Consider the following 23,537-nt stretch of genomic DNA (forward strand, 5'->3'; position numbering starts at 1 on the left):
GTGGGCTCCCTCGTCGTACGTGGATAGTGGCCACTGCGTCGGGCCATGCTATGGGAAAAGATGTGCAACGATCTTCGGACGGCGGTCCCTATCGTGATAATGATCCATGTCTTGATTCATACCGTGATTTAGAACACGATTCTGATCCTTTTTGGATCCTGATGGCGATCCGAATGATGATTTTGATTATGATCCTAATGGTGATCCTCATCTTGATTTGCAACTAAATCTTGATCGGAAAACTGATTTTGACCCTTATCAGGAATCTATAGGGTGTTCGATTATGTTTAAGCACGATTGAAAATGAATAGTATAAATACAAATTAGGAGCATATAAGGCCCAAAATTTCAATCTTTCTCACTTGAGGACAGTATAGCAGATTCATCCCAGTCGGTAGTATCTGGACTTTGTGCCAAGCCATCGTGTTTTTTGAGTAGTGAACTGAAGATACCAATCTAGCCAAAAAAGTACTGAGTGATGCATGGCAGCAGGCGACGGCTCAGGCACCCTCGGACGTAAATAGCTGGATTCATTATGTCAGTAGTTACGAATGGCATGGATAACATGTCACACTCACTCTCACATATGACTTGCTTGTTGCAGCTCTACCAAGGGGTCCGTTACCACTGGTTTGGGACAGGTTTGACTCATCTCACTCCCTTCCAACTGTTCGAAACAAATAAAGAATTCTGAAAAGGTTCTTAAGAAACCTGTGGTAACTGTTGCAATTTTCCTTCGAAATAGTATTTCATTCAAAGACTTTACCTTTTTTTCCATTCCAACTTTGCATCTTTCGACCACACAAAACCTTCCGTAATTTTTTTTGTTCTTTCACCATCAAAATCGAATCTAGAATGACTTTCATCGTTCATCCCCGTACCTTCTGCGCTCAATCAGTTCACGCTCACCCATTCATTCATCTATATTTTCTCTCTCCACAGGCACCACTCAAATTGCGCGAAGAGATGATTGTCTTTTACACTGTTAGCTTGAATCAATCAGCTTAGTTAATAAAATGCGGTTATTCAAGTCAAATGAATAATCTTGAATAAATAATATCTCAGTACATTAATGTTGTTTTGATCAATGTATATAAATTTCAACAATTTGCATTTCATATATTTAAATCCTCATGACATATCTACCACAAAACCTACTCATGATTATAAATTTGCCGAGATACTCCGGCTGGCTTGAACCCACAATCCATTGTACATCAGTCTTCTGATCGTTTGATGCCCTGTCCAACCCCCCGCTGAACCCCATAATAGAGTTAAGCTATTTTAAAATATGAATGTAAAAAAATAGTAACACTTTCAACATCTTACCTCTTTACCATTTGAAAAGGATACTTAGCTAATAAATCTTGATACAGTCTTACCATTTTTGTAGCATTTGGTATGGTATGGTAAATCGTCATTTACCGAGACCTTCATCCGCCAGCAGACACTCCCTGAATATATCATGCTAATTCGGCCGAACGTTGCCACTTTGAAATCTTACCTCAAATTCCTTCATCATACCAAAACCATATATCCGCTTTACTTCCTTCGACTAGACAATGAAGGTCATCTTCCATGCAAAAGAAACCTAACTTTCTCGTATTTATTCTAAAGAAAGTTCATAGAAAACTTAGCAAGCCGCAACATGACGTAGCCCGTACAGAGAACCAACAACTAACCACAATATAATATTTTCTCCTGACATCGCCAAACTATCGTTAAATTTCAAATTTCCCGTTTCATGTAATTCCGGATGATTTTACATTTCATAAATCATAAATTTCTAAAGTTTCATAATTTTAGCTGTTCTAACGAATAAAAATGGATTATGAATTTCTTCCTGACAACTTTTAATGCCATGCGACCAAAACTGCGAAACTTCTTATTATTTCCAAAGACTCCTATCGCTCTTTCACCATTTTCTTCTTCGATTAACGCAGATTCCACAACGCACCTTTGAACAAAATACCACTTAAGCCATTCTTTACAGACAGCGTTAAAAATCGAAACTTTTATATTTTAATTATCACTCAGCTTTTCCCGCACATCTGAATGTATATTTTCGCACATTTCATTTGCCCCTCGTGCAGGCATAATTTGCACTTGTCTCTAGAAAATCTAACTTAATGCGAGCATTATTTCCGCCGGCTACTTCTGTTGGAAACATCCGGTCACCGACTGATATCACTTTTGTCAATTTCTTAAAACTCTTTTGCATGAAAAAACTTAAATAAACGGAAATTGTGATTTCCGAGAAAAAAAACACGCCCGCTGTCAACCGCACATCGCCTACTTCAATTAGTGTACACCTATTTTCCACACAACAGTTGATCATATAATTGACGTTCTTGGTTTGAAAGAAGCTGCTTGTTTTTGATTCTGCTGCTGCCTCTTCTGCTTCTTATATGTCTTTAGACCCCATCTTACCTTGGTACAGTGGACAGTGCTGAGGAGGGATCCACGTTTTTGGCCACATCCTGAACTGAGGCAGTCTTCTTACTGGCGTAAGCATGCATGACTTTCCGGTCCAAAGTTCTGTCCACCTGACACGGTTTCCGCCCAGATCATATTTTGTCCACGAAGTTGCTTTCCTCTCCATACTTCCGAATCGAATTTCAGATTGCTCCAATTAAAACTTTTACCATTTTCGCTAACTAAATCAACGAAATGCTGAGGAATGTACACCACTTGTGCACAATATTTTTACGCTTCTCCGGGGCAATGTTTTTCATTTGTCAAGAAAGTGGAGCTCACATTCCACAGAGTTTTAAGTTAAACTGTAATTAACCGCATAGAGCAGCTGTGTAAACATCATCCAGAATGAGCAAGGTTGTATCAAAATCGTGCTTAGACATAATGGGACACGCTATAATCGATATGACCCTTACCTGTAGATCTCAATCAGAGGCAATCTGATCCCTCCTGGAGACTGAACTTCATAATGATCCTTAAACTTGTCTAGGTTCTGATTAGGTTGGGTTATTCGGTGGAGACTATTTGGAATTTTTAACCCATACATACCGGACACGAAAAAAATACTTCGAATATCGAAAGCCTTCAAATGTAGATGACACAAAATTCGTTAACGATTTTCAATTTAAACTTAAGTAGCTTTAACGTAAGACGAAAATCTATGCACATAATAAAAACATGTATTATAGTTATGTTTATCTAAAGGTTTTATATTATTATAGTTATGAAACCATTCACCATTGTTTAATATCATTACAGTTACTTAAGATGGCTCACAGCAAAAGAAATGTTCTATTTTATTTTATGAAAATTGGAAAAATGGAAAGAAAGGCAGCAATTTAATTTTTTCCATCCTCCCTAGAATTTCCGCTCTTTGAAGCTGGACCATTTTGATCATCACCCAGTTGTTCTGGAGCTACTACGGTTGCTGCCGAACTGACCGATCGATCAGCTGTTTTTCTAGTTCCAATCCTATTTTTCTTGAGGTAGGCCAAACCGAGGAGTGCAATTTTCCAAAACACTCCAATCAGGACAACGGTTCCTATAAATACCAATAACAAACGCATTCCGATACTGTCTGTGTAAATTGCCATATTCGCATCGTTTATATCCGTAAAGTTTTCCATAATTTTCCAACTATGGTCCGGCAGCTTGGCATCGTTTGTTGAAAGTTCGGTGCAGTTGCGCATCCATTGGTTAAGTTTTCGGAACGAGTTGCAGCTACAGGTCGAATCCGGCGGACGTTTTGTTACGGGATAATATTTCAGAATATCGCCCAATCCATCCTCGAGTGACTCGATCATCGAATTAAAAGTGATCTTTCCACTAGAGGTCGAGATGTTTAGCTGCCCGATATTGAAAAAGTCGAACTGGATCTGACCCGAGAAAAAGAAACATTTGGGGTTTTTTGTTTTCCAATTAACGTACATCTCCGAGCAAGCTGACAGTCGATTTTCTTGGGTGGCGTGCAGTTGCATTAGGAAAATTTCCATTTCCTTATCCGGTGAATGACAGGTTATATTTAGCTGTAGGATCAGCGACATCAGTGTGTTGCGGTAGCCAAATGAAGCTTGAAGGCATTTCTCAGGAGTAGATTGAAGGGCCATAAGCAGGTCTTGGTTCCGTTTAACACCAGTCTTGAACGGCAAATTAGGCTGGACAACTGCAATTTCAACGGGCCAGTTGATTTGGCTGTGCAAACAGCTTCCGAAGTTTGCAAAACGCGTACAATTGTTCGGTTTGAATGTAATTGAACACTTTTCGTTTATTGTTGTGATAGCTGAATTCAAAGTAAAAACTGCTCCCAATATAAAACCGAATAGCGTTTGCATCCTGACGTGATATTTAGGAGCACAATTCAACTGTGAATGCTGATGGCTGCTTGGAATTTTAACGTATGCTCAACACAACATATGCTTTCTTACATCCATTAAATGTGTGATGCCATCTAATGGATGTTAGGCTGCTTTTTGAATAATTTATGAATTCAAATGTTCGTTTGTGGTTAGTAAATTGGAGTAAACCGGATGAGAAAAATCTAGAAAAATTTGGAGAACTTGAAATCGATTCTGGTTTACCGGTATGTTTTGAAGATGCTTACAAAATAACAGTCCAGAAACAGTTTTTTATTGCTATGGAATGTTACAAAAATTGTAACAATTTCAGATCGCTTGTGTGGGAAAAAAACATACAAAAAAATTAAAGTGTAATACAAAAATGCAAAAAATCAAGAACAGACGGACTGGTAAGAAATTTTGTGTTCTTGTAAATATTCCTAAAATGATTTTTGAAATGGTTGCTATACGAGTTATCCTAAAAATTTCAGTGACACCTTACACTTGACATGAATGTGCTACCCGTATATAATAATTGAGACCCAATTTTTTGCACTTTAACACTTTAATTTGGGCAAAATGATTCCAATGAACACAACTTCGTTTTGATTTTGCATGTAGAATTTCACTTCTAATTCTTTTTAAAAATATTTTAAATAGAATATGACAAAACTATGGCAGAAGGAAAGCATATGGAAAAGTTTGACAAAAATATAATAAAAATATAACAAATATATCCCAAAATTTTGAAAATATTCTTACAAAACTTGACAAAAATGACAAAATTTTGTCGAAAATATAGCCAAACTATGACAAATATATAACAAATGCGAATCTACGACAAAAAAATTTAAATCAAGATTAAAATTTGACTGCAAAATAGCAAAAATTTGACAACACTTTGGGTAAATGTGATAAAAATAGGACAAAATATGGCAAAAAGATTATTTATATGACACAAAAATGACAAATATTGTCTAAGACAAAATACTGACAAAACTATGAGAAAAATAAGAGAATTTTGAAAAAACCTATCAAATGAGATAAATGTTATAAACATATGTCAAAACTGTGGCCGAAATGAGACAGAATATGAGATAAATATGACAGCATTACGACAAAACTTTGATAATGAAATGATAAAGCTATGATAGCAATATTATGATAATGATAATCAGAAAAACATGACAAATATTTCTAAGAACTGTCAATGAAATGACAAAAATCTGCCAAAATAACGACAAAACTGTGACCAAATCGTGACAAAAATTTGACAAATGTGATAAAATCAGATTAAAAAATGTTATGAATTTGCTAAAAGATGAAAAATATAACATAATGACAAAAATTGGAATCCAAAATGACAAAAAATTGGCATGCAAATTAAGAAAAAAAAACATAACTACGACCGAAATATGCCAAGGGAGATATAAACATGAAGCATATGACAAAATGACAAAAATTGAAAACTGAAATGACATAAAATTGGCACACAAATGACAAAACCAGAGGTGAACCAGCCTGTGGCTGAAAACCTCTTAAATAAAAACAAAAAAAGACAAAATTACAACAAAAATTAAAAAATTTGACACAATCCTCCAAATTTATGCACAAAATATTCTCTAGGGGGAAATTTGACTTGCAGTTTTTTTGGCCTCAAATGTGGACCGATTTTGTTGTTATTAGGTTAATTTTGGAGATAATTTGTTCTAGTTTCTCAGTCCCTCCAGTTTTCAAAAAAAAGTCGATATGCTTTACCAGATTATTAGAAATTGATTCTGAATGCTCTATTGGTTCTGAATGGAAAAAGTTTATAAAAACCTTTTTATTTTTAAAAATAATATAATTTCTAACAGCTTCGTTACATAAAAGTCAAGGCGGTAGGAAAAAAAACGGACTCATAGAGGGTTGGTGACATTTTTTCTTAAGCTAAATTGACTTTTGTTAAGCTAAATCGTGTATCATATTCAACTTCAACACAAAAATATAATTTACGGTATCTGATTATTCATAAATCAGTTCATCAGATGGTTTACTTTCCTATTTTAACCTAGAGAGTTTTTCTTAAAATAAATATAAATTTTCCAAAAAAAAAAAACCAACGAATTTTCTTTCCAAACGATCAAATTGCACAACCAAATCTTTAACAAAAATTGAAGAGCTTTGGGGAGAGTAAACGCATTGATAACTTGTTCAATTAAACAAGTATAAAGCAATATCTCATCAATAAAAATTTAAAAGGCGAAGGATTATATACTATTGACGCGGCATATATGAAGTTCGAAGCGGAATCGGAAATTGTCATCTGAAATCTACTTATTTAACCATGATAAATCCTCAGAAGATGATTTTTAAAAATCTCGATTAAGACTTTGCGACAGACAATTTTTCTCAATCAAAAAACGGTGAATTGTAGATCTCATAAAAAGGTTTGGATTTTTAGAGATGATTTATATTTTTTAAATGTAAAATGTGCGTATTCTTGCTTCCTAATCAAGACATGAAGCTGCAGATTTTGGCATTGGATTTGACTTAGGTCTGTTTTTAAATGTTATGTTTTATTTTAAAGAAATATTTTTTCAATTTTTTATTTTTCTATTTTCGAAAAAAATATAAGCCAATTAATTCGAGAAAAATGTTTTTTTTTCGAGAAAAATGTATTTCTTAATTTTTAACATAAATGTTTTATCTAAAGCTACATTTTTTTTAAATTGCTAATATAAATGTTTTTTTCTAGAGCGACGAATATCCAATACGAATTAAAACCATATTGTGGGTTTTTATATTTCAATTTTGACTCCAAATGCTGTATCTGGAAAAACTACAAATTCTTAATCGTTATTCGAATTCTCAGTTTTGAAAATAAAATCTAAATCAACCACATATTTTTTAACTTAAATGAATCGAATGCGAAATTCAATCTCAATCAAAGAATAGTAATAATTCAGTTTTGATTTTCTTTTATGTTGATAACATTAACAGTTATTTTGAAATCTTAATTGAATTACTGATTGAATTTCAAAAAATTTTTTAGTTCCTAGTTTTCAATGGAAACTTTTTTTTTTAATTTTCAATCAGAAGAAGGATGCAAATTCGAATCTGAAATAGATGATGATACATAGTTTTAACATTGGTTTTATACTTATTTTTTAGGTTTAAAATTTTTATTTCAGATCAAACTGAGATTCAAATCAACTTCTTACTATCAACTGTTTTTCGATTGTTGGTTTTTCTGTCTAGTGATAAAATTGTTAAAATACTATTTACAGTTTTTTTATTAAACCAAAAAGTCAACAAACAAAGAAGAACATAAACCCAGTCGTAAAATTACATTGGCATTATTAACTCTTACGCTTTACCTTCCATTATTTATTAATTAAGAAGTTTATTAAAATCATACTCGTTTTCAAACAATGATTTGAAATAAAAATTGCTTACTCTAAGTTGGAAACAGATAATAGATATTTGGTATGAATGAAATATACCTACTAAGTACATTTTAATTCAGATAAAACATCTATAATGGTTTATTTAAGTATCGTATCTTTTTGATATAATCGAGAAAATTTTGAAAATCTGTATGAAAATTCTTGTCTGAGATGAGTTTTTGAGCCTATTATTCTTGTTCTGAATCAATATTTTTACTTTCGAACAACAAAGTAAGAAGCGTGGTTTCATTAAGGTTTCAGTGACACCTACATTTGGCATGAATGGGAATCCGTATATGGAAATTGTGACTCAAAATTTGGTTCTTTACTACCTTTATTCGGGCAAAATGATACCAAACATTACTTCTACTTTTTACATTTACATATATATGTACATATATGGAAAAGTAATGACAAAATATGACATAAACAAAACAAAAATATCGCACAATTTTTCCAAAAATCTTACAAAAACGACGAAATTATGTCGGAAATATGACAATATTTTACCTCCAAGACCATCTCCCCCCGTTTCTACGGCCATAACTTAAGTGTTTTATTGATTTTTGGAATTGGTTAGATTACATCTTTCCAGCGAAGTATAAATATGTTGGGGTCTAATAAAAGTTCTGACCACTATCATGAATCTTCCGATAGAAAAAAAAAAACTAATCTAAAAAAAGACATTCAAGGCTGCTGTATCTCTTTTCCAATGAATCGATTTTCAGAACCAGAGTTTGAGTTTTTTCTCGTTAATTTGATTATCATAGAACATACGTATTAAGTATTCTTCAGTGTATTGGAATGATGACAAGGATGTTTGGAATGAATGCTTTGGGTCATATTAACTCCACCATCTTTGGAAGGATGAAATAATAAAATTCTGTCAAAATACGACACTAAAACGACTATTAAATGACAACACTCTTACAGAAAAAAGCCAATAAATTGTCAAATTTTATAAAACAAATATTAAAAATTTGAAGAAGCACATTATTGAAAATTTGACAGAGCACAAATGATCAAGTTGGTTAAAATCCTCTTTAAATAAACAAAACAGAATTCAATAGAAAAGTTGACAAATATGGCTAAATTTTGATTAAAAATTTGAAAATAAAGTGACAAAAATGTTTTGCCATGTTTTTGGAAAATTTATACCAAATTTGTAATTTGTAATATGTAAATCGCCATAATTTTTCAGATGTTTTTAATTTTTTTGTCAGATTCTGTCAATATTTTGTGAAATTGTTGTCACATTAGTCATTTTTTGTCAGATTTATTTCAGAGCTTTATCATTTTATTTTTAAAATTTCTCACAAATTTGTTCATTACTTTATCACATGTGTCATGTTTTAGTAACATTCGTCTTATTGTTTTCAATTTTTTGTATTTTTTGTATCAATTGTTTGGCATTTTTTTGCAATATTATTGTCAAAATTTTACACAAACTTCTTCACTACTTTTGTCAAATTTTTGTCGAAATTTTGTCATTTTTTATATTTTTGTCATGTTTATTTACATTTTTTCTATTTTTGTAAAAAAAATTTTAAATTTATTTGTTATTCTTTTTTTCACATTTGCTCTTTTTTATTCAATTTTTTAAAAAAAAGTTTTGTGTTTTTTTTCGTATAATTATTGCAATTATTGAAGTTTTGTCATAGTTTTGTCAACGAGGAAGAATGACCTTAACGGGTTAAACTCCTATCAAAAAGAAGAAAAAAAAATAGTTTTGTTACATTTACCATAATTTTGAATCATATTTATCATATTTTCTCACATTGGTCATAATTTGTATAACTTTGGTCATATGTATTTTTGTTTTCTTCATCACAATTTTTTCATGTTCTAACCAGACTTTTTTCATTTTTGTCATAGTTTATTTATATTTCCAACATACATGTTTTTGTCCCCCACACGCTTCCTCTCCAGCGTGTTTCTCGCCAACCCGAACATTTGTTTGTGAAGATATGACAACTAAATTTTTATTTGAATTTATCAAGAAACAACAGTACATGATAACGAAAACAGTCGAATAACACCGAAGGATACACGAAAAAGACATAAGACATAAGACATTAGACATAAGACATAAGACATAAGACATAAGACATAAGACATAATAAAAGAAAACTTTTTTTTTTTCGATTACAGTCGTTTTACCATTCGCATTCGCGACTTTATCAACGTTGCAGTTGGCGGATTGTTATTGAAAAACTTATCCGGTACAACTGTGTTCGATGTTTGCTCTTGGGCTCGAACTCGCGGACATCGGCTCAGGAGACAACAGACTTGCCAACTGAGCTATATCACAAGCCACAATAAAAGAAGACGTTTTAAAGATTAGTTTTAATTCAAACAATTCAGAACGCTTCGTTCTTTTGTTTTTGATTTTTGTAAATTTTGAATGTAGATGAAAAAGAACATTAACATACATACAATTTTCAAAGCATTCCGGAAAAAAGTCACGCATTGAAAAAAATAAAATAAAAAAAGACTAGAAATAAAAAAAAACAAAACATTAAAAAAGTAAAATATTGTCGATTCTGATGATCTGAAGACTTAAAATAGGTCATCGACACCTTCAAAATTGTCGAAAAAAATGGGTGAAAAAAACACTGCTTAAAATATCAATTTAATGCTCGAAGATTGACGCACTGAATCCTTTCAGGTGACATCCGCACAGTAAAAAGATAGACGAAAGCTTCCAAAAGAACAACACAAGAAAATAACACGGAAGAGTTCTTTTTATATTATTTTTCATTATTATTATTAAACAGTTTCAGTCGTGCGCTCAACGAGAGCGGTCGGTTTTCGTTTTCTCTGCGGTCGGTGGATGGTGGAATGGAATTTGTTACCTTGTCAGGATTTTGGTTTTGAGCTTCGGCCCGCGACTTTGTGATTGATTGCTGTAAAATCCTTTACTGATAGTGTGGTGTCGGATTCAACGAAATTTTAGAAATGAGGAAGGATAATTTTGGTGTTTGAGTGTAACAGTGATTTTGTTAGAAAGTGTGTTTGTGTCTTCATCGTGCTGACGCTTGCGAAACATGTCCGAACATGTCCCAACAATCAAAGCAGGCGAGCGGCGTCATCTTTAGAAAGCTGATAAACCCGGTGAGCCAGTTCCAATATTAATTATCTTGTCTGTTCCTTCTTTTTCTCATCTCTCCAATCATTCACATGGTACGTACTTTGTTTTTTCTCTTTCAAATTTATGATTGCATTAATTTCGGTCTAAGTAGGCGTTTAATATCGTGGGTGAGTGTACGTGTCATAAACATGTATATGTTTACGATATGTTATGTTTACGATGTGGTAACAGACTAGAAATTTTCTAATTAGCTTAGCTTCGGTAATTTTTTTTTTCTAAATTAAATTTACGCTCTCGTCAGGAACAATACTGAAATCCGAAGTCTTTCATGATTCTTCCTTAAGCTTGAACTTGACTTAACTTGAAAAAAGATGGGGTAGTGTTATAAGAAGTGTGCTTTATGGAAATTGTGATAGAACCTCGCAAATTGAAGCATGTTTGCTTTAGGAAACGTGTAGAACGGCAGAATAGACGAAGTACCAAAAAACGGGTTAAGTTTCAAGACAGATTTCAACGTCTTCATTTCATCTCAAAATAATGTTATTATTTTTTTACAATAATCACAGCAATCAATGGCTGTGGAAATAGTCTGATCTTATTTCTTCTGCGTTTTGTACGGGGTGTATGTTAATATTTTGTGTTTTCAATATGATTGAGACTGTAGTTATGATAAGATTAATATGTAAACCAACTAATATATTTCCCATTTTGATCCATTTGTTCGCTAGGTTGCAGTATCAGATGAACCACAATACTTTAAAAAAAGTCTGTCAACATTATCGCTGTTTCATTACCAGTATTTTCAAATTTTGGATTTCAGCTTTTAACGGTGCCTGGATTATTCATACCTACTCATATTCACATATATTATTTTGCCCATCTGATTTTATTTTCAGTTTTTCAGTGAATCACATATTTTAATAAATGATGGTATATTTTGTAAAAATCATGACTTTTAAATACAAGTTTACCCGTCCAGTTATTTTCAGTTTCAGTTAGTTTAACTAATGAATATTATAGTTACAACTGTAATTAATGAATTTATAAAAATTGTTTTAGCATGAAAGCTGGAAATATCCTTCTCCAATAGAATTCAAATGCTAGTTTTAAACAATCATGCTCATCAATCCCAATCAAATGGTTTATAAGGTTGAGTTCTACATTTAATTCAAAACTTACTTAACAAACATTTAAGGTATATTTGGAAAACTCTACCAATGTTGATGTTTTTGTAATGTTTAATTTTTCAGAGTGCATCTGTAGGACAGGATGCAATAATATCAACAATCGATTTTACTAACATAATCATTGATTCCAGTACCAAACAATGAACGCAGCGGTTTTTAAATCTTATTTTTTTTAAATCTTATTCAATAACCTCTATTTAACTCTAGGTTTACAGGAGAAAGATTTGTATTTTTACCATATCAAATATTTTAACCATTTCTGTAATTCGTTATATATTTCAACTATCTTCTTCTTAATTGTATACTTGATTGATTCACCTCCTGTAGTGGGGCAGCAAAATGAGATATTTCTAAAATGATGTACCCGGTATCCATTTTTTTTTAAATTTTTGGCAAGATATTTTTATAATTAAATGTTTTTGTTTATGATTATTTTATATGACTTCTATTTACACTCATCGGTTGCAAAAGTAATTTTTTTTTCACATGTATGATAAAGCATTTTATTCTCGAAAATATAGTGGTAGCTATCGAATTATTTATTAAATAGTTCAAGTGAATATCAATTGAACTATTTAATGAAATCAGATGTATAATAACATATGTATATAACACGTAAATTAATTCGTGAAATATTGATCATTGATTAATAATGATTTTTCATACTGTTTTATTCATTTAAAAATGATATTTTTCTTAAATTATAAACAAATGTTTTGATAGAATTTCTTTGTTAGGATTATGTAAGAAGTATGCATATCAACATATTAACAATGATTAAATTAAACTTCTTTTCAGCAAATATTTTAGATGATTGTTTTATTTAATATTTATTGTATTATATATTATTTCATATTTAATATTTATTATATTTCATTTCATATTATATTAAATTGTATTATATTTGGCTGGAATAAATATCAATTTCTTTTTTGTCATTGCCTCCCCCTTCGAAATTAATTTAAAAAAAAACCCGAAGGGGAAAATAAATGAAAGTTAAAGTATTTTAGGTAAATTTCATAAAAAAAAATGAAATATCCGAAAAATTACAAGACCAAAAAAAAAACTAAATTTTAAAAGATAAGAGTTATTGCACCTTTCGTATTCTTGATTTAATTAAATTTTTGTAAAAAAATCTACTTGATTTCTAGGTTTTGTGCAATGATATAGTATGCAATTTTGCTGCATACAACATTTCGTGCAATTGTTTGTTTTTCGAATTAATTTTTACTGTCTACCTCACCCCCCACCTCGCGATGTTCCAACTCCGAGTGACAAAAGGAGGATTTGAAATTTGTTCCACTTATATGTTATATGATATTTCATTGTATTATGTTATTTTACTATATTATATTTTATTGTATTATATAACATCATATTTTATTATTACAATATTATTTAAGTTGTCATTATTACATATTTATCTAAGCAACACGGGCAGGGGCATCTGAGTATCCTCGTTTTACAAAAAGAGCGGGTTACCGTGTATGCTAGTACCGCATTGAATACTAGACGTTCCTCAATTTATGTCAAGGGAATTTAGCATGATTGAGAAAAATAAAGTATTTGATTACTTTTTGTAAAATAAGGACGCACTCTCTTTTCGGAAGCCTTGGCGGCGGGATTATAATTTGCATGCTATCGTGGTTAGTCAGCAATATGGTTATAGCTTCTCGAGACTTTTTCCCTTTACAGCCCTGGATACCTTTAGTGCCTCTGCTTACGATTCCATTCCTTTAGAAGTCTCATTGAGTGGTTATGATTGTGTTGTGTGGTAGCCAAGATGGACGTGTGGGTTATTTTTTTTGCCACAACCGCGGCGCTGCCGTAAACCCAAGGTGGATTCAATACATACATACATACATACATCCGCATAGTAAAAAGATAGAAAACCTACATAACAACTTATAGAAGAATCCCGTTCATAGAATAATTGACATTCGGGAGAGTTTCTTCCATAAGCCGAAAGTGTTTTCCGGGAACAGTAGGAATAACTTGGATCAAAAACCAACTAGCTGCCTCTCTACCATACTAGCACGACAAGGAAAAAGTCTCAAACTGTCATCACCATGGCTCAAAACAGAAAGAAAACTTTTCCCAAGCCCGCTCGTGAATGGGGTTTCAGTTTTGCAGCTAGTTGAAACAATAGGAACTTACACACTCACACACACACTTATAAAACACTCGTTGTCGGAAGTGAAGATTTTCCTGCTGGGTACCTGGGTACATCCGGTAGTTCCGTAGGATGTTTTTGGTTCAGGGTAAGATGAAAAAAAACAAGTTTCTTTAAAAAAAAAACAAGAAAACATACCAACTGAAAGCTCTGCTGGGTAGCATAAGTCATTTAGTTTTTCATCCCTCAGACACAGCCCCTCATTCACATGTTTTCCTCGTTCTGTATCTTTCATGAGCTGGTGTTGACAATGTGACATGTATGGTGCCGTTATTTTCAGGTGCAATTTCTTTCATCACCTGAAAATTTCCCACCCCAGGAAGCATTGTTCTGGCCTTAAAAAGTCAGAAGGGCATAGCATCTTCGGGGTTAAAAACTCTAGAGAGAGAGAAGACCTTCACAATAGTGGAAATGGTATCAGGACGAGGGTTGTAAAGAAAACTTTTTACCACTTGTTCCTCCCCAAGTTTGGTGACCTATTTGATAGCTAGAGAAAAATTCTGGGAATGAGTTTTCGAAATGAATGAGGTTTAAAATGCAACAATTGTTGAGAACGCAATAATCGAACCAGTAAATCACTTTTGTTTTGATTTCGGAATGGATCCAGTTGATTTATTCGAATTTACAGGAAAACAAGACAAATAAAGGGGAGCTTCAAAGATACCCCAAGTGAGACGGATCTATTGCATTTGTGTAGGAAAAGACAAACGGGGGGATTTCCTGTCAAAGGCAAGAAGAGATAGAAAAGGAACTTTCTGTCTTGCCCTTGAGCTTGGGTTAAAAGCAGCTCACCATGCTCACTAATTGGATGCACTGCTTCTAGTGGTTTGAAGAGGATTAAAGTTTTGCCTTGAACTCTAAGGTAGGAACGTAAGTGTTTCTGCTCACTGGAGTGTTTTACAGCATTTTCAATCGGATAATAAAGGAGCTCGTTTCTGAAAACCGGGCTTCTTTCCAACACTAAATAAGAAGATTATAATTATTATGGAATAATGGATAATTATCGACAAATAAGTCCAGTTTCTTTAAAAAAAATTATTTCAATCCTACGATTCAGTGTCATAAAACACCTTAATCAGGGATCAAAATGGTCAATCTTACTTTAATAAAAGTGCTTTAATAAAAGCGTATTGTCCAATCTTGTTTTCTTTTGGATTCCAATAATTCAAATAAAATTTCAAATTTTTAACACATGAAACACTGATCAGTACTTTCAGGATGTAAAAATGACAAAAATGACAAAAATGACAAAAATGACAAAAATGACAAAAATGACAAAAATGACAAAAATGACAAAAATGACAAAAATGACAAAAATGACAAAAATGACAAAAATGACAAAAATGACAAAAATGACAAAAATGACAAAAATGACAAAAATGACAAAAATGACAAAAATGACAAAAATGACAAAAATGACAAAAATGACAAAAATGACAAAAATGACAAAAATGACAAAAATGACAAAAATGACAAAAATGACAAAAATGACAAAAATGACAAAAATGACAAAAATGACAAAAATGACAAAAATGACAAAAATGACAAAAATGACAAAAATGACAAAAATGACAAAAATGACAAAAATGACAAAAATGACAAAAATGACAAAAATGACAAAAATGACAAAAATGACAAAAATGACAACAATGACAAAAATGACAAAAATGACAAAAATGACAAAAATGACAAAAATGACAAAAATGACCAAAATGACAAAAATGACAAAAATGACAAAAATGACAAAAATGACAAAAATGACAAAAATGACAAAAATGACAAAAATGACAAAAATGACAAAAATGACAAAAATGACAAAAATGACAAAAATGACAAAAATGACAAAAATGACAAAAATGACAAAAATGACAAAAATGACAAAAATGACAAAAATGACAAAAATGACAAAAATGACAAAAATGACAAAAATGACAAAAATGACAAAAATGACAAAAATGACAAAAATGACAAAAATGACAAAAATGACAAAAATGACAAAAATGACAAAAATGACAAAAATGACAAAAATGATAAAAATGACAAAAATGATAAAAATGACAAAAATGATAAAAATGACAAAAATGACAAAAATGACAAAAATGACAAAAATGACAAAAATGACAAAAATGACAAAAATGACAAAAATGACAAAAATGACAAAAATGACAAAAATGACAAAAATGACAAAAATGACAAAAATAACAAAAATGACAAAAATGACAAAAATGACAAAAATGACAAAAATGACAAAAATGACAAAAATGACAAAAATGACAAAAATGACAAAAATGACAAAAATGACAAAAATGACAAAAATGACAAAAATGACAAAAATGACAAAAATGACAAAAATGACAAAAATGACAAAAATGACAAAAATGCCAAAAATGACAAAAATGACAAAAATGACAAAAATGACAAAAATGACAAAAATGACAAAAATGACAAAAATGACAAAAATGACAAAAATGACAAAAATGACAAAAATGACAAAAATGACAAAAATGACAAAAATGACAAAAATGACAAAAATGACAAAAATGACAAAAATGACAAAAATGACAAAAATGACAAAAATGACAAAAATGACAAAAATGACAAAACTGACAAAAATGACAAAACTGACAAAAATGACAAAACTGACAAAAATGACAAAAATGACAAAAATGACAAAAATGACAAAAATGACAAAAATGACAAAAATGACAAAAATGACAAAAATGACAAAAATGACAAAAATGACAAAAATGACAAAAATGACAAAAATGACAAAAATGACAAAAATGACAAAAATGACAAAAATGACAAAAATGACAAAAATGACAAAAATGACAAAAATGACAAAAATGACAAAAATGACAAAAATGACAAAAATGACAAAAATGACAAAAATGACAAAAATGACAAAAATGACAAAAATGACAAAAATGACAAAAATGACAAAAATGACAAAAATGACAAAAATGACAAAAATGACAAAAATGACAAAAATGACAAAAATGACAAAAATGACAAAAATGACAAAAATGACAAAAATGACAAAAATGACAAAAATGACAAAAATGACAAAAATGACAAAAATGACAAAAATGACAAAAATGACAAAAATGACAAAAATGACAAAAATGACAAAAATGACAAAAATGACAAAAATGACAAAAATGACAAAAATGACAAAAATGACAAAACTGACAAAACTGACAAAAATGACAAAACTGACAAAAATGACAAAAATGACAAAAATGACAAAAATGACAAAAATGACAAAAATGACAAAAATGACAAAAATGACAAAAATGACAAAAATGACAAAAATGACAAAAATGACAAAAATGACAAAAATGACAAAAATGACAAAAAAGACAAAAATGACAAAAATGACAAAAATGACAAAAATGACAAAAATGACAAAAATGACAAAAATGACAAAAATGACAAAAATGACAAAAATGACAAAAATGACAAAAATGACAAAAATGACAAAAATGACAAAAATGACAAAAATGACAAAAATGACAAAAATGACAAAAATGACAAAAATGACAAAAATGACAAAAATGACAAAAATGACAAAAATGACAAAAATGACAAAAATGACAAAAATGACAAAAATGACAAAAATGACAAAAATGACAAAAATGACAAAAATGACAAAAATGACAAAAATGACAAAAATGACAAAAATGACAAAAATGACAAAAATGACAAAAATGACAAAAATGACAAAAATGACAAAAATGACAAAAATGACAAAAATGACAAAAATGACAAAAATGACAAAAATGACAAAAATGACAAAATTTTTCAAAATTGACAAAATTTACAAAATTTACTAAATTTACAAAATTTACAAAATTTACAAAATTTACAAAATTTACAAAATTTACAAAATTTACAAAATTTACAAAATTTACAAAATTTACAAAATTTACAAAATTTACAAAATTTACAAAATTTACAAAATTTACAAAATTACAAAATTTACAAAATTTACAAAATTTACAAAATTTACAAAATTTACAAAATTTACAAAATTTACAAAATTTACAAAATTTACAAAATTTACAAAATTTACAAAATTTACAAAATTTACAAAATTTACAAAATTTACAAAATTTACAAAATTTACAAAATTTACAAAATTTACAAAATTTACAAAATTGACAAAATTGACAAAATTGACAAAATTGACAATATTGTCAGAAAAATTTTAAAAATAAAACCATTAAAAATGTCTAACCATTTAAAAATTAATTAAGTTTAAGAGCCAATTAAAAAAACAGGTTTTTTGTTTCCTTTGTTTCAATGATTGTTTCAGAAATTTTAAACATCCTCGAATCCTTCGTCAGTTTTTGTCTATCACCTCTAGTTTTGGTGAGTTTATAAATTAAAAAATAAATTAGATTTGAATTTACGTGAAATTAATCACTGAACACGAATGAACTAATAAAACAAACATGAAACACAAAAATTTATTCTGAATTTGCTTTATTATCAATTAGTCAATCAAGCAATAGTATTTAGTAGAGATGTACCGAATAGTGGTATTCGGCGAACGGCCGAATACCGAAAATTGACCATTTCAACTATTCGGCCAAACGAATATTCGGCCGAATATTCGGTCGAATATTCTGTTGATTTTTTCAATAGAAATACTTTTATTTCTACCGCTATTTATAATAGAAATCTTATATTTCTGCCATCTGAATTTCCCTCATGTTCTTAAGTCGATTATATCCAACCAGATGTATCAGATATTTTTTAAGTAGAGGTCTATTTCATTTTCAAAATGTCACCATTAGCTAAAAAGACATCAGATGCCTTGTAGGTTCTAGGACGTTAATCACAAAGAGATCGGATTCTAGTTAAATCTGAGACAAAACATGTCAAAACAGGTGTTAAGCTATTTGAAAAAGCTTTTTTATATTGAAATAGATGAATGTCTTATTTTTGCAAGATGTCATCAAAATAGTTGACAAAAAAAACGATGATCTCTGACCTCAAGCATACAATACTTTCTACGACACTTATCTACACTTTTTTCGATTATAGTCGTTTTACTATCTTTATGGCATTCGCGACTTTATCAACGTTGCAGTTGGCGGATCGTTATTGAAAGACTTATCCGGTACAATCGTGTTCGATGTTTACTCTTGAGCTCGAACTCGCGAACATTGGCTCAGGAGACAACAGACTTGCCAACTGAGCTATATTACTAGCCCTTATCTACACTTCCGGGTCTGAACGATTTTATGATAAACTTGGGAAAATAGGGAAAATCTGAACAGAAACTAGGCATTATTTTTAAACATACAAGAGGAAAAATAAATAAAATGACTTCAAATTAAAGGTTTTCATCGAATTACAACAGCAATTTTAAAATCGAATCTAACGAATAAATTTACTCTAAAAAATCGTTTTAAAATAGAGAATTTAAAAAGTTTCAAAAAGACATTTGACTTTTTTTTTTATTTGATTAAACTAAAAAATCTTGATAAAATGCAGAAAGTTTAAAAAAATATGTGGCCAAACCGGTCAGATTTAACTTTTCTCGAATTCTTTATTTGGTTTATGAGCAAACCTGGGTATTTCAAGTAAATTTGAAAAAAAAGTAAATCAAAGTATAAAGCTATCTACAGTGAAAAATACACGGATACATCTAAAATGTTTTACTGAAACCATAAGTTTTTGATGATTTTGAAGGTTTTTCAACATAACTTTTGGATATTTTATATATTATCCAACATCAGTGGAAAAATTTGAGAAGTCTTTTTTTGTATAAATTTGAAAAAATAAATATTCGGCCTATTCGGCCTATTCGGCCGAATACCTAGCTCAACTATTCGGTGAGCCGAATATTCGGCTTAACGGCTTTTTGGCGATATTCGGCGCCGAATATTCGGCCGACCGAATATTCGGTACATCTCTAGTATTTAGCATAGATATTATTATTTCTAAGATAAAATGATTTAAAACAAAGGTTCTATTTCATTGTAAAAATTTGTTGATGACTTCAAAATGGTTTAAGTTTTGTTTTAAAAATCATTGAAATTTAATTTAGTTTAAAATTATTTTGAATATTCCTTCAAATTCCCTTTTTTTACAAATGGGAGAAATGAAAACCGAAAATTCTATAACTTTTTTGTCAGAGATGTCAAAGTTACTTGCTGTCTTCGGGAAAGTTGATCAGTGATTAAAAAACATTATTTAAAATTTTTTTGTAATGTTTTACAGTTTTGTACAAAAGCGCAAAAATGTCTTACTTGATTTCCAACCCATTTGAAAAAGATATATTCGGATATGTTTGTTCACACTTATTTTGAATACCTTTTGAGATCACGTAGTTTCTCATTGCTATGGTAAATCCATTTTTGGAACTGAATTTTTTTCTTTTAAAAATTCTCAATGTGGTGGGGATTAAACCCCTGAATCCCCCACCTCCTCGTTCGCAGGACTTTGTTCCATGGTATTAAAAAAACAAATTGGGGCGACCAATGTTGCAGAAATTGAAACCTTTGGACTTTTTAAACTCGAAACTTTTGGTTTCTCTACCATTGTCACACAAACCGAAACTCAACCTACATTAAACTTATCTTGGTTCAAATGTTATATTGAAGCAAAAGTGTGTTAATTTTTTTTTAATTTTTGCGTTTAAATTTATTGAGCAAGTTTTATAAACATAATCATGAAACGTTTTTTCGAAGCCTAAAATTCGATTTCAAATTCGTCAATGAATCAAAAAACAATTTTTTTTTGATTTTTTTTGAGTAATTTCTGGGTTTTGACTAAATTTGCCCGGATATTGCACGGATTTTTGCTTGGAATTTGGAAATTAGACCGGATTTGTCCGGCCCGGACACGTGCTGAAAAAAAAAACTGGCAACCTTAAGCTACAAGCAAACGAAAGTTTATCAGACGAGTGTTTGTTAGCCATTCATTGTCATAATTTGTCTTTAATCGAAAATGATTCAAAAATTGGCATTATTTTAAAACATTACTCTTATTATGAAATAACTTATCTGGGCTTTCTGACAAATTAGCACAGGCTTTTCCGATTATTAAACTTAATTTTACCTCCAGGTTTATTTTCAATTTTTAAAGAGCAAACTAGAAAACTCAAATTACAAATGCAAATACCTAACCTAACGTGACCACAAGTCAAAAAAGTAATCATGCTCCAGGGAATAAACGAACATAATTCGATTACGTCTTATCGTTCACAGAAAATTTGTCGTTCCGTTTATTTTGTTGCTCAACTCAGCATTTTTTTCAACTAACACTGCTTGGCATGGTTTGAAGCTGTGAATCATGTCACTGGATGGGATATTTCACATTGATTAATTGTAAAATTCTATAAAAAATATTTCAAAATATTTTCTTTTTTTTTAAATTAATTTTTATATGCAAAAGTTTTCCAAGTCGAAGTGATTTTATAAAAAAAATATTTTATGAAAATGAGTCAAATCGTTTGCTAAAACATAATTCACTATCGACTTTAAAAATAGGAACCCATTCCATATGCTTGACATTTATGATTAATGAACAATTGTTGCCATCTTCGGCACAAAATTAACAGAAGTGGTACTATTTTTCCATTGTGCCTGCGAAAGTTGTTGCTTGCAAAAGCATCATTCCAGCCTTTTCGGTTTGCTGGCTGGCTAGCTGGCAGAAGTGGAGATGATAAATGATTGCTCCATATATCTTGCCGAATCCGAAACGCCTCCTCAGCAGACAGAGCTCTAATAGTTTTGAAACTTTCCCCCCGGGGGAGTCTGGCTGTGGTACTGTTCTATCAATGAATGGTGAAGGAAAAATGAGAGCTGGGTGGTGTAATCTCTTGAAAATTTGAACATTTGCCAATTTTTCTTGTCCCCAGAAAAAAAAAAGCTGGCCCAAGAGTTGGCTAGCTGTCTGGGTTGTCTGGTACGGATCGTTCCTCGAACTAATAGCGTTTTCCTTTTTTTCCCAAATTTTTCCCTACAGTACCCATGAAGTATGAAATCGGCTTCCGGAACAGTATCGATTTGGATGCGGAACAGACGGAAGCTCGCTACGACCAGGGTCTGCTGTCGGACATCATGAACGATGAGGACCAGGGTGAGGTGCAGAAGGCCGAAAGTTGTACCGTGGACAACTACCGGTACGACCATGGACAGAAGGTAGGTCGAGTGACTTTGATTGACATCCTAGGCTTAGGTACTACAGGTCAAACGCTGAAGTGGCAATCTGATTGATAGCCGTTTTTGTGGACAAAATTAAAATTGTGTTTTATACATAGCTGCAATAGACTGATTTAATTTGGGGTGGTTTTTTAATTTTCGAGGATTTATTTTGGTTCAAAACTCATCTATTATATTTCGCGGAATTTTATACTCTCAACTTTGTCAACTATGTTAATATTAATAATTTTTTTTTGAAAATCAACATCATTTTCTTTCTTTTCTTCAACTGAGCATACTGATGTTTTCTATGAAAATTTATAAATTCTTTGAAGGATTTTCTGCAGAAATTTTTTAAAACGACAGTCATCGTAATTTTTGGGGTAAAATAGTTAGAAGCTGGTGAAAAGAAGTATGTCTTTTAAAATTTAAATAAAAGGAATTCAACTGACATCGCGACTGATGTATATAGAAGTGTTACTATCTTTGCCAAAGTTGTCTAGCATAAAATTGCCTCAAAATGACTCAATCGTTCAATTTTTATTTCGATATACTGTAGGTAATAAAGTTATCATTGAATGATGATAACAAATTGATGATGACAGACTTTTTAAAATCGTGAAAAAGTTTTTGAAAGTTTTTGATTCGTTTAAAAAATTTAAAAATCGAGCAATAGATGTACAAATTTTTACATTTTTCGATGATGTAAAAAACTTTACCCAGTATGACTGATTGGCTCAATGATATCACCTACAAACTTTGTATATTGGTTTCATTATCCTATACCAACACTGTTGGTGTAAAAATATTTTTCGGACAGTCATCAAATTTAAAAAAAAAATATATTTTTATCATTCAGTTACCTGTCCGGAGCGAAATACAACAACATGCAAATTTAGATTTATTTTCATGATTTAAGCTAATAGAATATTTTGTAGTATTTTTGCCCCTAAATGTATGCAGCAGATTTACACTTTTTTCTTAAAAACATTTTTGACAGAAAAAATGTAAAGTTTAATTCGAACAAAACCAAAAATTACATAAATTAATTGCTTTATGCGTTATGACATCACAAATGTATCAAATACTATATATTTTAAAACGTTTTCATTTGAGTTTTCATTGGTTACAGAGTTTGTTGCAACTTAACTGTTTTACTTAAAGCTTAGTTCTTTTAGAAATGGGACAC

At 30.8% G+C, this 23,537-nt stretch overlaps 1 protein-coding gene across 4 annotated transcripts in view; it reads left to right on the plus strand.

Annotated features, from left to right (window-relative positions):
- LOC129752380 (uncharacterized) overlaps positions 1–23,537 on the plus strand; it is a 238,786-nt gene that overhangs the window by 180,418 nt on the left and 34,831 nt on the right. For all 4 annotated transcript variants that reach the window (XM_055748168.1, XM_055748171.1, XM_055748169.1 and 1 more), the window contains one exon: positions 22,173–22,348. In XM_055748168.1, coding sequence (XP_055604143.1) covers positions 22,173–22,348 — 176 coding nt within the window. The remainder of the gene's footprint in view (positions 1–22,172; positions 22,349–23,537) is intronic.

This window comes from Uranotaenia lowii, chromosome 3 (assembly GCF_029784155.1).
Source record: "Uranotaenia lowii strain MFRU-FL chromosome 3, ASM2978415v1, whole genome shotgun sequence".
Taxonomy (NCBI): domain Eukaryota; kingdom Metazoa; phylum Arthropoda; class Insecta; order Diptera; family Culicidae; genus Uranotaenia; species Uranotaenia lowii.